At 36.5% G+C, this 17,385-nt stretch overlaps 3 protein-coding genes across 3 annotated transcripts; 2 read left to right on the forward strand and 1 right to left on the reverse strand.

The window, feature by feature from the left end:
* The first annotated feature begins 312 nt into the window (after window positions 1–312).
* On the forward strand, window positions 313–2,183 carry LOC121970791 (probable protein phosphatase 2C 78). Its single transcript, XM_042521751.1, has 4 exons — window positions 313–865; window positions 962–1,329; window positions 1,401–1,637; window positions 1,722–2,183. The coding sequence occupies exons 1-4, from the start codon at window positions 592–594 to the stop codon at window positions 1,953–1,955; spliced, it is 1,113 nt and encodes a 370-aa protein (XP_042377685.1). The 5' UTR covers window positions 313–591; the 3' UTR covers window positions 1,956–2,183.
* A 901-nt stretch (window positions 2,184–3,084) lies between these two features.
* On the reverse strand, window positions 3,085–7,119 carry LOC121970792 (probable leucine-rich repeat receptor-like protein kinase At1g35710). Its single transcript, XM_042521752.1, has 11 exons — window positions 6,899–7,119; window positions 6,442–6,589; window positions 5,488–5,559; window positions 5,117–5,188; window positions 4,601–4,672; window positions 4,372–4,515; window positions 3,878–3,958; window positions 3,736–3,807; window positions 3,549–3,620; window positions 3,382–3,453; window positions 3,085–3,308 (listed from the first exon to the last, which is right to left on the reverse strand). The coding sequence occupies exons 1-11, from the start codon at window positions 6,996–6,998 to the stop codon at window positions 3,218–3,220; spliced, it is 996 nt and encodes a 331-aa protein (XP_042377686.1). The 5' UTR covers window positions 6,999–7,119; the 3' UTR covers window positions 3,085–3,217.
* Window positions 7,120–11,793: 4,674 nt separating this feature from the next.
* Window positions 11,794–17,385, forward strand: LOC121970793 (erlin-2-B-like). The gene is made up of 9 exons (XM_042521753.1): window positions 11,794–12,207; window positions 15,027–15,147; window positions 15,219–15,286; window positions 15,506–15,565; window positions 15,631–15,789; window positions 15,896–16,042; window positions 16,586–16,800; window positions 16,861–16,969; window positions 17,060–17,385. Exons 1-9 carry the CDS (start codon window positions 11,980–11,982, stop codon window positions 17,138–17,140), a joined length of 1,188 nt encoding a protein of 395 aa, XP_042377687.1. The 5' UTR covers window positions 11,794–11,979; the 3' UTR covers window positions 17,141–17,385.

The following is a 17,385-nucleotide window of genomic DNA, read 5'->3' on the forward strand; positions in this document are numbered from 1 at the left end:
AGAACCGTCTGACAACTCTAATTTAAATTGAAGAATTAATAGAATAAATGGAATTTGGATGCTCGGTTAAATTAAAATTTTATTTTTTAAAAAAAATATTCATTTTTCAATTTATTTGATTCAATTTTAATTTTAGATTTCATAAATGATTAAATCCAAAATTGATCCACTGTTTTATATCATTATCACTGATGGCATTATTCGATTTGTTTGATTTCGATAATAAAATTCGATGGATTTACTTTGGAACCGATTGCTGACTGCCTTCCAAAATCAGCTTGACTACGTTTAGGCGATGAATTTCAGTCAGTCTCCGATTTGTCAGCGACGAAGGAATTGATAATTGAGAATCGGAGGAATACTGGAGAAGAAACCAGTTGGAAGGAGCACGACGATGGTGATCGGCAGCGGGAAAACCGGTAAAGGCAGATAACGCGCATTCGCTTTTCTCTTTTATTCGCTTTCGCCGTCCCACTCCCACCTAAACCATATAAACCTCCTCATCCTCCTCCTCCGTCTCTGTCTTCCCCGCGCCTCCGACTTCTTCCCCTTTCTCACGTCGGAGACGATCGAAACAATCAGTAGAGGCAGATGCGACTGCGCTGCTGCTGGCGCCCTTTTCGGTGCTGCTTCGGATGGCACCGCGGCTGCCGCCAAGGCGGCGACGGCCTCCTCTGGCACACGGACCTCAAACCCCACGCCACCGGCGATTTCTCCATCGCCGTCGTCCAGGCCAACGACTCCCTAGAGGACCAGGGGCAGGTGCTCGCCTCTCCCTCCGCCACGTACTTTGGCGTCTTCGACGGCCACGGCGGCCCCGAGGCGTCCCGCTTCGTCAACCGACGCCTCTTCTCCCACCTCCACAGTAAGAATTTTGTTTGTTTGTTTGTTTGTTTCTGTAATCGATGTTTGTGGATTTCAACGCGCTCGAAGAAATGTCTCACTCGTCGAAACTTCGCAGAGTTTGCGTCGGAGGAAGGAGGCCTCTCCGTCGAGGTGATTCAGAAGGCATTCAGTGCCACCGAAGAAGAGTTCCTCCAGCTGGTGAAGAGCTCGTGGTCGTCTCGGCCGAAGATCGCGTCCGTGGGCTCGTGCTGCCTCGTCGGGGCCATCACCAGCGACGTGCTCTACGTGGCGAACCTGGGGGACTCTCGAGCGGTGCTTGGCAAGCGGGGTGCTGACGGGAGGTCTGTGGTCGCGGAGAGGCTGTCGAGGGACCACAACGTCGCGGAGGAGGACGTCAGGAAGGAGCTCGCTCAGCTCCACCCCGACGACTCCCGCTTATTGCTGTGCAATCGAGGCGTCTGGCGGATCAAAGGCATAATTCAGGTACCAAAATCAAGACTTTTCGCCTATTTTCGTCGTGTTTATAGTGATAAGTGTGCGAATTTGCTGATCAGGTGTCGAGGTCGATCGGCGACGCCTACTTGAAGAAACCCGACTTCTCCAAGGACCCCTTGTTCCAGCAGTTTGCCTCCCCCATTCCTCTCAAGCGGCCTGTGATGAGCTCGGAGCCTTCGATCAAGATGCGCCAGCTCGATCAACAAGACCTCTTTCTGATATTTGCCTCCGATGGCCTATGGGAGCAACTCACCGATCAGGCTGCGGTCGATATCGTCTTGAAGAACCCCAGATCAGTAAGCTCTTCGTCGTCTTCTTCTTTAATTTCTCAAATCTACTCGTCCTCAATCTGAAGAGATGGCTTGTATCAAATTTTGCAGGGAATCGCAAAGCGACTGGTCAAAGCTGCCCTCACTGAAGCTGCAAAGAAGAAGGAAATGAAGTACGATGACTTGAAGAATCTAGAGAAGGGAACGAGGCGGCGCTTCCACGATGACATAACGGTGATCGTTATCTACCTGGACGGATTCAAGGGGGAGACTTCCGGTGTCATGGGAAGTGTCTTTGACTGCACCAATGCACCTGTGGATATTTGCTCTCTCAAAGACGTCTAGTTTCAAAGGCTTCTAAGCAAAAATAACGTATGCCGTTTGGTGTTTATAGTTGTACGTGTTTGTTTGTATGTTTGTTTTTTATCGCTGTAAACGGATGATTACCAGATCAAAGTTCAGTTCCAGGTTTGGGTAGATTTAAGTTGAGATATGCAAATTGTTGCTTTTTAAATTTGTTTTAAGGATTCTTTGATTCGAATGCTACAATTTCATCAGAATTTTTGGATTTTAGCTATTATAAAGTTTTGGCTTAAGTTGTTACAGGAGCATTTTCACTGTACCAGATCAGCTTATAGCTAATCATCAAATTAGCTAAGGAATGACAGCAATGGCGGAGCCAGTCCGGATGATCTACTCGGGTTGTGGGCCACGTCGACATCGAAATCGACGTCGACACCCAAACTAGCCTCCGCTTTCTCTTTCATTTTTCCTTTTTTTCTACACTAAAATTAATGTTTTTCTCTTTTCATCGCCGTCAGGCATATGGGCTACAACCCAGGTAGGGCTGTACCTAGCTTCGCCCTTGAATGAGAGAAATTTTTTTTCCCTGAGGAATGCACCCGTCAAAAATTGATCTCTTGTCCTATTAGAATAAATCTACCACCTAATCAATTGGGCATTCCGTGGAGACACTGTAATATACTTACTCATTAAAACATTCATAATGCATCATCATTATAACACCCACCACCTCATCAAAAAGCATGAGATCCACTACCATATATTTATTATAATAACATACATCTTTGATTCACATTTCTTTTAACATTATCATTCATTATTTATGGGTCACAATCCACTCAATCATTTTAAAATTATATCATATTAAATAAATATATTTTAAAATATTTAAATTATTATTATTAAAAAAATACACTCATATTTTATTATTTATCTATTTTATTTAATTTTTAATTTCAAAATTTATAATTTATTTTAATAAATAAAATTAAAAAAAAATACACGGTAGGTCAGGACTGACCCACACCAGGCCATATTGAACGCGTTCCATGTCTTGGTCCAATAGAAATATCATATATAGCACCCCATTAACGGAGCAATGTGGATGCCCTTAGCCAAAAGTGTTAAATCATATGTCAATTATTAACTCACTTTCATAAGGCTAGCATCATAATTAACCCCAAGTGTATATATAATCCTTTTAAGAGTCTAATTCATAAACATGCAAACATGTTGATCCTCTTATAAGACTCGTACCTTATTACAATAACTTGTTAGTTGATGATTGATCAAACACAACCTGGCTAAAACAGAAATTCTGTGTCTGACAGTTCGATCGTCTTGTGTGTTCCCTTTTGCTTCGTACCAGGCTTGAATTGATTATCCTCAATATACCTGCATCCAATTTGCTTTTAATAAATATCACCTCTTAAAATCTGGGAGGGAAAAATAGTAATCAGAAACTTACAGTTCTTTCAAGAACGGATGCTTGTATAATCCATCTGGTAGCTTACCCGTAAATGCATTATGATCCAGGTACCTGATCAGCAACATATGCACCATCAATCGTTGATGAGACGAGCACAAATTTAGTTTTACAATGCATAATATGAGAAATTTAAATGGTTAACTCACAAGTAGGTTAATCTAGGAATTTCGACGATTTTGGGAGTCACCTGCCCACTCATTTTGTTGTATGATACGTATCTACATGGAGATAGAGATGAAGATAGGGAGAATAATAAAAGCAGACTGAAGCTAGCAAAGTTGAATGTTGATAAAGTTCAACGTTCGAAATTACATCCAGGGAGGCAAAGCTTACAATATTTCCAGGTCGGTCAAATTTGAAATTTGATCAGGTAACTCTCCAGTCAATTGGTTATTATTGACGTACCTACGACGATAAAAATCAGGTAGTGTGTAGAGTCACAAAATGGGAAAACGAGGCCAAGATGCTGACTTACAAGTTGCGGAGAGCAGGGAAACCCTCACCATTATGGATTATATCCCTTATAGTTCCAGACAGGTGGTTGTCACTAACATCCCTGAGAATGCATACATTGTTAGAAAATATGCAAATTTATTTAATCTTTGCTGTCAAATTATCAGGAGAGTAATGGAAGAATGGAATAAGCTAGATGCCCAACTAATCCAGATCAGTGGTTGTTTGGTTAAAGGGTAGAAGCAGGTAAATAGAGAGAGCAGACATGTATGTGCAACAGCATGTATATGAAGGACATATGAACATAAATGATTGGGTCGACTATTTCTAAAAACAAGCATAGGTGCATGCGACGCACACAAATCATATAGGGGATGTAAAACCTAGCACTAGCATGAGTGCACAGGCATGCACACACAGATAATACTGATGACATAGAATCAATCATATGCACATGAGAGTGGCTTTGAAAAGAGCACAGGCATGAGCATACACACACAAAGAAAGAGATCATACAGGTGGCGTAAGTTCTTGAGATTTCCCAGTTCTGGAGGAACTTTTCCTGAGAGTCGGTTGTCATGGAGATAGAGATACCGAAGTTCTGATAGATTTGCAAGCTCCACAGGGATTTCCCCTTTAAAATTGTTGAAGCTCAGATACCTGCAGATATCAAAATCAACAAAGATGAGAATGAATAAACCGAAAGACAAATCAATTCAGAGTACAAGTATCTATCTGTACTCACAAATGCGTCAGTCTCTTCAATTCACCAATTTCAGAGGGAATGACATCTTGCAGCTTATTCCATCTCAAGTTCCTAATCGCATCTCCAAAAGAAAGCAATAAAATTCAATTGATCAGCTTATATAATTATATATGCTTTCTTTAGAAGTAATACTGTAAAGAAGAATAGAGTATAATCTTTTGGGTGGTTAGAGAGAACAGAACACTTGATATGAATCACCAAGTTCATTGTGCAGCTATAGAATGTGATAGGGCATCCAGATAAATGAATTTGTAGCACTATATCTAACAGGAGGATGACAAATCATTGGCTGAATAAGACTGATCAGTGGTTCTGTTGCTAAACATTATAATCAAACTATAGACAAGAACCAGCAAACTATATATCATAGTTTCAAAAGAAAATACCAATACAGCACTACATTATTAAACAACAACAGTGTAGAAACATTAGTGGCCATATGTTTATCCCAGACAATCAATCTAAGAGTGTACTGGTTAGAGGCTTGGAACTTACAGTATTTTTAGACGTTTCAATCGGCCAATCTGAGGAGGGATGGGCCCAGTCAATTTGTTGTTATGAAGGTCCCTGAAATTCAATTAATACTGAACAATTCAGGTAGATACACCATGACATGGATTCACAAGCTAGAAAGCAGGATGCTGCAGTGTTTAGATGAGCCAGAATATGGAGAAAACTAACAATATGCCAGTGAGATTGCATACAAAAGATAGAACAATATGAACTGTGGTACATATCATGATCCAAACCATATTTTACAGACTTAGAAAATAGAAGATACCACTATTAACTACAATGACCAGCATTTGTTATCACTAATAGTCAGTTAACTGGTAATTTGCAACTGATTGGGGAAGAGATCTTACAGTTTTGTCAAATCCAAAAGATTTGTAACTGCCAAGGGAAAAGGACCAACTATTGAGACTGCATAAACTTCCCTGCAAGTGAAGAAAGACCAAGGTGCACGGTTTAGTGTACAAATAGAACTAGGAGAAAAAGGTCCATTCACATACATATACAAATAAAATAAAATCTTAGAATATATATATATATATATATATATATATATATATATATATATATATAGAGCGAGAGAGAGAGAGAGAGAGAGAGAGAGCAATAACTTCTCTACACCCTCAAAATTCTCTTTTGATAGCATCACTCTAGAACATAAAAGGCTACTCAATCAAGTGATTTGAAATACATGTGTTTCTATTAATAAGTCAGATAAAAACAAAGTATCAATATGGAAGTTTTGCTATACAAGAGGGTAGCTCGAGTTATTGCACCACACTATACTCTTGAAAAAGGCACAGATTCACATATCTCCTTTATGCACCTTATGTTTGAAGAGTGACATTAATATTAAAAGAAAATGATGCAGTATAGCCGGCACAGATTGAATACAGGAAAGGCACTAATACAACAGTTTTTGCACCTATCAGCCAACAACAATAGCACGTGTAGGTATGCAAACAAACACTAAGGGCATGCCCTTAAATGTTTATGATTAACTTAGATCCCTAGAATTCAGTTAAAATCATGGAAGCATGTCTTGGCTGTGGCAGCATTCACACAAAACTCTCATCATAACAAACTGCTTTTTATTAACTGTGCCAGCCTTTTATGCTAAACATGTACTCATCATTTATTAGGAACACTAGGATACATACACTTGTACAAGCGACAGATATTTGAAAGTGTTTTTTTTTTCTGCAGAAGTTCCTTTTTTTTCTCTCCTATTTTTTCAAGCAATTACTAAGAACATGATTCAAACACAAAGTGTGAAGCGTGTTAGTTCTGAATGTAAGAATACTCACAATTCAGTCACGACCCTGTAATCTCCTTGTCGAGAACATGTAACTCCAGACCATGGGGGGAGAGCACCATCTCCACAAGGATCATCTCCCACCCATGCATAGACTACTCTCCATCCAAGTGATGCCTTGATCTCATTCAATGCTTTCACTGTAAATAAATTCATTTTAGAGATACAAATAAAAGCACCATCAAAATCTTTAGTGCTCTAGGATGTTCTAAGCGATGTCCACTTCGGATACGATTATCGATGCTTGACCAGACATGGTACCCATATCAATCACAATTGAATAACAGAGCCGATGGTTCAGGAAAATCGCCATCAAAAAAAGAATATGAAACCCCGGAAGCCGACTACGATAAAATTCAAGCACAAAACCATGAAACCATGGGTTTCGAAACCGAATCAATTACAAGATCCAGGGGTAAAAAAAAAGGGACTACACTTAATGGGAGTACCATCTCTCTTCACCGTTCTACAGCGGCATTCCGGCAGGAGGAGGAGTAGGAAGAAAGCGATCAGCGAAAAGCTCGAGGAGGAGGACGACGAACTTGCCATCGAAGAAGATCAAGCGAGATCGCGGATCAGCCCTCCGAGAGCAGAGCACTACTTGGCCACTCCGGTAGTGGATCTTCCCCTCACGCATCACGCAAGAGAAGTTCGGCCGAATCACATTATTTAGCATCGTTGGGTCAAGTCGCAATTTTTTTACGGCAAATTAATTTGAGAAACTCTTTAAAAAGCACCCTCTACTTTTTTAAATACTCAAACAACCCTCCTTTTCAAAGCGTAGTTTTCGAATACCTCTCCAAGTCTCAAAAAAACTAAAATATTTGATCTCCATTTTTGCACAGCTAGGAAAGCAATTTCTATTCTTTTCTAATTGGAGCTTTGTCATTTTGAATAAAATAAGGATGTTAGAGAAAATTGTACACAGATGGCGGTGCAGGTAGCGTCCTGAGGCCAGAAATTGTTGGATTTAATTTATATTTAGTGGGCTTACATGTTATTCGTAAGTACGTGGATTTGTGTCATTGAAAAAAAAAATTAAATCCGTTAAATGATGTATTTAATATGGAGGATTTGAATTATTGGATGCGGAGAATTACACATGTATACCGAACCGTTATCATTAATAGGTTAATAAAGGATTAGGTCACATATATATATAGGCCATGATCCCGTTGGATTAGGTATTCTACGTAGCCGTCAACCTAACTCCTCCGAAGACTACTCTCTTGTTCTCTTTCTTCTTCCGTAGGATTTTTGGATTCGTGGACTGCATATAAACGATGATTTTTCCGCTGCAATCTATCATCATATCTTTGGTATTCATTTTCTGCTCTAGATTCGAAGTAATTAGATCCTTATTGTTTTGTTTTTTTTCTAGAATTCATGTGACGTAGAAAAATTTAACGCTGACATATCTCTCTAATCGAAGTCAGTTTTAAGAAATTTTTACTACATATATATAAATGAATGAAGGTTAGCGTAGCATAACGGCCAAAGTTTGATCACTGAAGTATGAGAAAATCATTGATTAACAATTGGGCAACTCATTTGAAGTGTCGAAGTTCAATTAGTATTATAAGTAAGCCTTAATTTGCTCTAATCTAAAAGAAAAGGTTATCTCAATGATAGGTGTCTCGTTTAAGTTGAGGATGCTATGAGTTTCTAATTATTCTACTCTTTGCGTGATTTTTATTTTGTAATTTAAACGAATTGTTAAATATCAAAAAGAGAGCTATTGATTGATGTGTTTGACAAAGAATTTAAGTTAGATTTATCTTCTTTTTTTTTTTTTATGTGATCAGCATCAAATTGTGCAAGATCTTAACATGGTGCACATAAACCTGGCAGAGTATAGTGACTTGACGAAGTTAAGTTTGTTTACCACTTTGCTTGGTTTTAGAACTTCACGTAGGGTTACAACGAGGTAATTTGAGTGAAGGATGAGCCACTGAGCAAATCCATCTGATTAGAGGATGGACTTTGATAGGACTGAATGAATGCCATTGATTTGATATCTGAACCTCAAGCCCCTGCCCTCTATTTTTAGAATTATGTCGAGCAGCTAACTGTTGACGGGGCACTTAGTCGGTGGCCTAGACCTTTATTGACTCAACCCTGACATGATCCGTTTCGACTTTGGATTTGATAACTTGGTACTTTCGGTTATCAGGACCACTTCCGATCATCCTAAATTTCCTAGATCCGTTGAGTCTTCATCGACTACACATTATAAAAAAAATAATAATAATAATAACATTTTACGACGAATTCTAGGACGAATTCATACAAAATTTTCGTTGCAAAAATTTTTAGGACGAAAAAATTTCCGTCCCAAAATTCTTGTTGCCAACTTGCGATGAATTTGGAGACGAATAAGATTTTTGTCGCAAAATTCATTGCTAAGTTTGTAACAAAAACAATATTTGTCGCAAATTGCTGAAATTGAAGGTGAATTTGGGGACGAATTTGGCAACGAATTAAAATTTTATAGCCAAATTCGTTGCAAATCCGGCAACCAACTTAATATTCATCACAAATTTCTCATACTCTAATTTGCAACAAAAACCAACTTTTGCGACGAATAATATTTTTGTTGCAGAATTTGCAACGAATTTGGCGATGACATTAATAATATAAAAAAATTTTGATCCACGACAAAATAATTTTAGTCTCAAAATTTCCAACAAATTTGGCGATATGAAAATAATAATATAATTTATTTGTGCTCTGTGACAAAATAATATTGGTTCCAAATTTACAACGAATTTTGTGATGAAAATATAATAAAAAAATTTATAATGTACAACAAATTAATATTTGTCTCATATTCTGGGTCCATATTTATAGCTTCTGATTCTTTTTTTTCTATTTTTTTATTTTTATAATTCTGGAACAAATCTTGGATTTATTCCTAATTCTAGGACGAATCCAACCAGATTTGTAAAAATTAAAAAAAAAATTAAAATCCTAAATGTAAACATACATATGTCAGAATTTTATGAAATAAGTTTCTATATGTTCTTAGTTTTCTCAAGATCATAAAAATATCTTTATCCATTATTTGACCTGATATATTTTGTGTGATAATTTTTTAACTCGGATTTGACCTAATTTGTGTTTAAAAAAATCACCAAAATTTTTGCAAAATTCATCCCCAAATCTGGGGTGAATCTAGGATTCATCCCAGATTTGCATAAAATTAAAAAGAAAAAGGGAAAAAACAGAAGCCCTACATATAAACCTGTAGATGTCGAAATTTTATAGGATAAGTTTCTATGTGTTCTTAGTTTTCTCAAGATCATAAAAATGTCCACATCCATAATTTTAACCTAATATATTTTATATGATGATTTTTTAACCTGAATTTGACTTAATTCATGTTTAAAAAATCACCACATGAAATATTTTGGGTGAAAATTGTTTATAAGAACTTTTTAATGATCAGGATAAAAATTTGAACATATAAAAACTTATTTCATGGCATTCTGATATCTCTAGTTCCATATTTAATGAAACATACATAGTTACTAGTAATTAAGAAAAGTTAATGTTCAACACATGCTCGTATATATGTTCGAAACTCTAACTTTGGACTTAAAGATGTTAAAATTTAATGAAACAAGTTTCCATGCGTTTATATTTTTATTCTGATCATTAAAATATCTCCATCAATAATTTTCACCTAATATATTTCATGTATTGATTTTTTAAAATATAAATTAGGTCAAATCCGGGTTAAAAAATTATCAAACAAAATATATTAGGTCAAAATAATAGATAAGGATATTTTATGATCTTGAGGAAACTATGAATACATAGAAACTTATTTTATAAAATTTCGATATTTGTAGGTCCATATTTAGGGCTTCCGTTTTTTTAATTTTTTTTTTTTTACAAATCTAGGACGAATCCAGGATTCGTCCTAGAATTAGGGATGAAATTTGTGACAAAATATTATTTGTTGCTAATTGTGGGACAAAAATATTTTGTTGCTATTTTAGGACGAATATTTATTTTGTTATTAAATTTATTGATTTGAGATGAAAATTATTTATCCTTAAATTTTATTCCTAATCTATTGATTTTTTTTTAATGACAGCTTCATAGAGTAAAGTACATACACTTTATAGTAAGTCTAGTATTTAGTCTACCTTTACACTTTATATTAAGCCTAGTATTTGGTCTACCTAATATATTAAAGATTTTCTTATTTATTTAGGGTTAAACTCCTCCAAAATTTTTGTCCGGCTCGACCCGCTTTGATTATCTTTCTTTATTGTTGTTGCTACTCTAATCAGAGCAATGCCCACGAACACATGTACTAATAGTTCATTATTTGTATTCTTGTTTAAAAAAATTTAAATTAGGCAAATTAATTATTCACCACTCCTGCTTTAGCCCAGGTAAATCCAAGCCATCCATAATCCTACAAAAATTAGAATGAGATTATAAAATGTTATAAGGATGTTTTGATATATTTATATTTAGAGTTGTAAACAAGGGTATTCAAGTTTATTTGATAAAATAACTGAGTTGATGGAAGTCGAGCTTAAAATAAATCTAGATTTTGAAATGATTGTTCAAGTTTGACTTGATTTTTTTTTTATGATTTTGAATTTATTTAAAATTTGACTTGGGTTTAGTTCGTTTAGATATTATCGATCTCTCAATTTAAGCATAACTTGAGCTTGGTTCGAGTTTGATTTGAGATTAGTTCGAATTTGATTTATTTATATGTTCTCACTCTCAATTCAAGCTTGTTTGATTGTTTAAAACTTTTAATTGTTTGATTGGTTATTAAGTTTGATAATTTGAACTTATTTGTTTATTTTATTTTATTATTTATTTAGTATATTGAAATGAGTTTTATTAATGAATATGATTCGTGAATATTATTCACAAACGTTGTTCACGAATGTTAACAAGTTGAACATATATATGTTCAAATTTATCTGTTTAATTTAACGAGCTGTTCAAACTTATTTACTTAATTAATCTTATATATTTTAAACGAATATAAATAAACTCTTATCAAATGGAATACTAAATTTGCTCACTAACACTTAATTTATTTACATCCCTCTTTATATTTCATATGAAACACAAAATGCATAAAATTGACCTCATTATGCCTTATCTCATGGATAATTGCCATACTTCATTATAAGGGGAAGATATCTGTAAACTGTAATAAGAAAAATTATAGTAAATAATTTATTATTATTATTTTTCTTGCGCAAACAATTTAATATTTTAAGCCAGTCACCTCCCTGGTAAACACGTATAGCCAGATAGTTGGATTCCAACTCCGTTCCATCCATCCATCCATCCACAGTGGACTCCACCGGGTAAACAGGGTCACAGGATGAACATGCGAATGTGGATGCCGAAGGCCTTTATCCCTTTCCTGACCTCGACGCCACCATACCACTCGATCGCCGTCTCCCCTTAACGGTTTGCCGGTCGTCGGCGCTGTAGCTCGCCTCATATCTGCGACGGAGGATTAGGGTTTAAGGTTGTGATCTTCATGGATTCATCTGACCCGTCGCCGGATTCGCCACGGCCACAACCGCGGAGCTCGGTTCTGGACTCGGACGCCACGTCGATCGCGCGGCAGCCGCAATCGAGGAGCTCGCATCCGGACGCGGCGCGAGGCTTTCGGCAGCCGCCAACGAGGAACCCTCAAGCTCGCCCGTCCTCCGGCGACGGTTTAGCTCTCGGAGTTCCGTTGCTCCTTTTTCTCGGATCCGTAGCGGTAATCTCTCGTAGATTTAGCATTGTCGGCGTTTCAATTGATTTCATTTGGTAAAGTATTCCTAGTCATCCCGTGGTTCTTACGAGCCGCGCGACTAGGGTTTAGCTGAAGAGGTCATTTGTGGGACAATGAAATTACATTTTCCAGTTTAATTTTTTTTTTGTTTCTACTTGGCATTTCTCTAGGCTTCTCATTGGGCTTAAGAGGTTTCGAGAGGTTTCAATTTCGCTGCATAACTCTGTCATTTCAATATCCTATCCGTATTTGTGCTAAAAAAATATCTTGGTTAGCTAGATGGTATACTTCATCTAAGGCTGTATAAAGGATATTAGGAGATTAAGATTAACTTTGAGAATGAAGAAGATGCTAGGTGATTGAAAGTTCTTTTAAGTATCAATTTATAGTGTAAAGAAAGCTTTTGACATTGTTTTAATTTGTAGCAGGATCAATTTTATGTGTCACACCATGGAACTCTAGGAAACAGTTATTGTGAGGTCAATAAGTGAGATCAAAATGGTTTATGCTTGCAAGAGAAAAAAGAAAGATCTTATTTATTTTATAGGACAAAGAACAAAGAAATATAGGGAAAACAATATAAAATCACTCAAGGAAAAAAAAAAGATCTTATTTATTTTATAGGATAAAGAACAAAGGAACATAGGGAAAGCAATATAAAATCACTCGAGAGAACAAAGCAATATAGATAAACCGATATAAAATCATTTAGTTCGGGAAGCTTAGTGTTCTCGATGGTTCAATGGCCTGGATCAAGGTGTGATAAGCTTTAGAGGAGCTTGGTGGACACGAGGAATATGAATCATTAATTAAGTGACATAGAATGGGCTTGTGCACATAGTGGTTGAGCGGTCTAATCAAGAGAGACGAAGACTTTATAACATGGAGGGTAGATTATAAGTTGCATGGAGCAAGTTCGAAGTGCTCAGTGAGCTCAATGACTCAACGACTTAGATTAAAAGAGTTGAAGACATAAAAGTATGAAAGCAATAAGAGATTATAAATTGAACGCAAACCTTTTTTTTTCTCAGGAAAAGTCTTTATAATGATGCGAGTTTGCCTAGGTCAAGGTGAGCTACTCAAGGCTAGGTTTTAAAACCTTCAACTAGGGGACTGACACCTTAAGTTGTAATTTACCAACTAGCTTAGTCCTTAGCCTTTACATTAGCTTATGGTGGTTGTAAGCCAAGTGAAAGTGGGACCGCGCAGGTTCTAGTTGACTAACAATTCACTGAAGCATGTTAGTTGATTGGTCAATCAAATGCAGGTTCTAGGTGAATAAACTATTTTTGTACGAGTAATAGTCTAGTCCACTGAAGACTAGATTAATCGACTGACCTCAAAGTTGTTGACCTCCAATTGTTATATTTGCCACTTAAATCGAGTAGATGACTTATGCAATTGACTGGAGGCGATTGGAATGCATCTATTGTAATCTTTCTTATGTAAGCTCTTGAAGAGCTTTTTGGCACCAAGGTTGTATGAATACATCTTCTAGTCTCATGCTATTTTTTGCTAAAGTACTCAAAGTCTCCAAGGGATTGAACAAATGTTGAAGTCTTCAAGTCAGCTCTTAGTAATTTAATCTTCCTTAGCCTTTCATTTGCATCCTTAGGAAGAGTAACTATGTTTGAGAGAAAATCCATTGGGTAGTTATTGTAAAGCCTTGTTCCATTGTCTCTTGCAAAGGTGTGGTATAGTGGATTTCTAGCGTGATGCACCTAAAGCATTATAGGTTGTTGAGTAGGAGTGAGGTCTTTGAACCATGTAAAAAAAAAATGTGTGTGTGTTTATCATATCTATTGTGCATATATATCTTAATTCAAAATAAGTACACACAGACAGTTGTGTTACTAACCTTGTATTATTTTTGTGTTTGTTCAAGTATTAATGATTTGGGCTCATTCTGAATTGATCCCCTCTAGTCATACATCAAAATTCTTTCAGGTTTGTATTAGAGCTTGGGGCTCTAGATTTAAGCCGAGAAGATTGCTCTAATGCCATCATAATAGTTGGTATCAAAGTATATGCTCTAATTTTGTAGGATTAACATCCGAACAACAATTGATCGCTATAGACATTTCATTATTCCTCCGCTGACATTTGATGGAAATTTTAATCTTTAGAAGATGAGGATGAGGACGGGCTTCTGAATGAATTTCGATGCAATGTTGGTATTATAAGAGGGACTTAAAGCTTTAGCCAACAAGAGTGGTAAACTCATTAAAAGTAGCAAATGATCAAAGGAGAAAGAAAAATAAAGGAAATCTTCAAGGGTGCATTGTCAGAGCAACTATTAGGCAGAATTGGGGAATTCACTGACGCGAGAGATCTATAGAACAAGGTGGCAGCTTCATGAGAAACCCTTGCAATCACAAAAAAACTCATGTCAAAGATGATAAATTGGTTATGCGCATGGAACTACAAGTCCAAGATGTTGAGGTGGTTAAATTTAAGAAATCATCTATTGAGATGGAGAAGAATGAAGATGAACACTCAATTGTGGAAAGAATAGAGTTCTTTGAACCACATAAAATTGTGTGTTACATTGTTGTTATTTTCATTTTATTATTTTTGCTGCATTTATATATCTTGACACAAATGAGATACACAGACTTGTATTGTTTTCATGTTTGTGAGAGGATTGACGATTTGGGCTTATAATCTATGCATCCTCCCTTAAGCCGGACCTTCTAGATCCTTTAAATTGCTTCATATGACATACAATTTGTTGGTCTGTTCACTTTTGTGATATGTCTTAAGGAATTATTTTCTGCAGCTATTATTGGACAAACATTTTGCAGGTATTGTTGCTCTCATCAGCAAATTCAGACTCTAGTTTGTCCATGTTGCACCAAGTCCCAGAAGGTCATGTCGGTGTATACTGGAGAGGTGGTGCCCTTTTGGAAACCACTACCAATCCAGGTATTCCCAATCTGAACTGCTTCATGTCTTGTGTTTTTAGTTATGACTAACTTTATGCTTCCTTACTGTAGGTTTTCATTGGAAGTTGCCTCTTGTTACCCACTATGAACCCATACAAGTAACCATTCAGACTGATCAGGTAAACCTAACAAATTATTATGTCAAATAGGTTAGTTTCGTTGGCTTCAGGTTTTTCCCTCATTTTTCTAGGCGTATGATTGATTCAAAGGCAAGGTTTAATTTGATTTTTGAATTGCACTTTGCTCTTTCTTAAAAGTTCACACATCATTTTCTATTGTCACTTTATACCACAATTTTCACTTCTACTAATCTATTTGTGCATTGGTTTTTCCTGCAGGTAAGGGATATTCCATGTGGTACTAAGGGTGGTGTCATGATCAGCTTCGATAAAATAGAGGTACAGAAAGAAAAGTAATTTTTTTCTTGGTTAGAAATGTTGCAATATCCTTGCATGTCTAGCAGGTTGTCAATCGGCTCCGTAAAGAATACGTGCACAGGACTTTGCTTGAATATGGCGTTAACTATGACAAGACATGGATATATGACAAGATCCATCACGAAATTAATCAGTTTTGCAGTGCTCATGCTCTGCAACAAGTTTATATTGACATGTTTGACCAGGTAAGCAGTAACTTACTCTTTTACAACTCACAAGTGATGTCTGATCCATTCCTCATGCCAAACAGAGTAATTTGAACTCCTTGGCTTCAAACTAATATATCCACAGATTGATGAGAAAGTGAAAGATGCTATTCAAGCTGATTGTACACGTTATGCACCGGGGATTGAGATAATTAGTGTTCGAGTTACAAAGCCAAACATCCCACTGAGCATCAAAAAGAATTTTGAACTAATGGAGGAAGAACGCACAAAGGTCTTCCTTATTATCTATACTTTTGTCATTGTATTTATGTGATGCTCCCTTAACTGCACTATGAGAAAAAGTTGGCATGTCTGTTCACCTAGATATACTACACAAATCTTCTAAGAACTTTTCTTGTTATAATGTTTGTTTTAGCACATTAAATAAATTGGAAGAGAATGATTATTGAACCTGGTTATCCTCCTGCATGGTAGAAGTTGTTCATATGCTTTGTAAAACTATTATTAGCTGTAAGGTTGCATCTAGTGATCGAAACACTGAACTAAGGCTAGTGCCTTTGTCAAATACCAATACATGTGTAAAAGTTGCAATATTTTAGGGCAATTGCAATATTGGTTAGTGTGAGCACTGAGCAGTAAGAATCATTTTGGCTTGTGGTATTTCACCATATAAAAAACCAAAGTTTATGCCTCAACATCTGTACTCTAAGATGCTATAACTAAATAAGGACTGTCTCGTGTCAAAATTCCTTGTGACATTTTAAAACGCATGCTTCATTATCTAATTTTTTCAGAGTTTGAACTTGTTTTTTAGGCATTCATAGCCATAGAGAAACAGAAGGTGGCAGAGAAGGAGGCTGAGACACAGAAAAAGATAGCCTTGTCAGAAGCAGAGAAGATTGCTCAGGTCAGCCAGATTCAAATGGAGCAGAAGTTGATGGAAAAAAACAGTGCAAAGAGGCAGGAAGAAATTGAGAATGACATGTACCTTGCTCGTGAGAAGGCCCAAGCAGATGCTAACTTCTATAGGTACGCCCTCCTATTTGTTGCAGATGTCAATCAAGCAATCACACTAATAACTTTTTGCAGAGTGACTAAGGAAGCTGAAGCGAATAGATTGAAACTGACACCAGAATATCTTCAGCTCAAGTTTATCGAATCCATTGCAAATAATTCAAAGATTTTCTTTGGAGACAAGGTCAGCAAAAATGTTAAGTGACTCATCAACTTACCTTTTATGGATCATCATCAAAATCTTAACCATGAGCAATTTTTTGTTTTTTGGCAGGTGCCAAATATGATAGTGGATCAGAGAATGCTTGGTACCTTTCTCAATGGTATTTCGAAGAAAGATCACTCGGATACATAATGGTGGTGAATCCTATGTTTGATATATTCAGAACTTCTCATAATAGGTTTGATATTCAGGATTTCTAAGTTCGAATGATGATGCAGTAAGAGAGTTGGAAGAAATTATAATCAATGTTTTGCTTCAGATTTTTGAATGCTTTCGTTCTATTTCCTTTTGGTTTTTAATGTCATTAAATTTGTAATAGACTTCTGTTATGCCCTTGTTTTCTCATGGTTATCGATGTCAGTTTTCTGATTGTCTGA

This window comes from Zingiber officinale, chromosome 4A (assembly GCF_018446385.1).
Source record: "Zingiber officinale cultivar Zhangliang chromosome 4A, Zo_v1.1, whole genome shotgun sequence".
Lineage (NCBI taxonomy): Eukaryota > Viridiplantae > Streptophyta > Magnoliopsida > Zingiberales > Zingiberaceae > Zingiber > Zingiber officinale.

Coding starts and splice junctions, on each gene's coding strand:
- LOC121970791 (XM_042521751.1), top strand. CDS start 592: ATGCGACTGCGCTGCTGCTGGCGCCCTTTTCGGTGCTGCTTCGGATGG. Junction 866..961: donor CCTCTTCTCCCACCTCCACA/GTAAGAATTTTG, acceptor GAAACTTCGCAG/AGTTTGCGTCGGAGGAAGGA. Junction 1,638..1,721: donor TCTTGAAGAACCCCAGATCA/GTAAGCTCTTCG, acceptor CAAATTTTGCAG/GGAATCGCAAAGCGACTGGT.
- LOC121970793 (XM_042521753.1), top strand. CDS start 11,980: ATGGATTCATCTGACCCGTCGCCGGATTCGCCACGGCCACAACCGCGG. Junction 15,148..15,218: donor GGAAACCACTACCAATCCAG/GTATTCCCAATC, acceptor TCCTTACTGTAG/GTTTTCATTGGAAGTTGCCT. Junction 16,801..16,860: donor GCAGATGCTAACTTCTATAG/GTACGCCCTCCT, acceptor AACTTTTTGCAG/AGTGACTAAGGAAGCTGAAG.
- LOC121970792 (XM_042521752.1), bottom strand. CDS start 6,998: ATGGCAAGTTCGTCGTCCTCCTCCTCGAGCTTTTCGCTGATCGCTTTC. Junction 5,189..5,487: donor CTTTTGGATTTGACAAAACT/GTAAGATCTCTT, acceptor ATTGAATTTCAG/GGACCTTCATAACAACAAAT. Junction 3,808..3,877: donor TTCCCTGCTCTCCGCAACTT/GTAAGTCAGCAT, acceptor TTATCGTCGTAG/GTACGTCAATAATAACCAAT.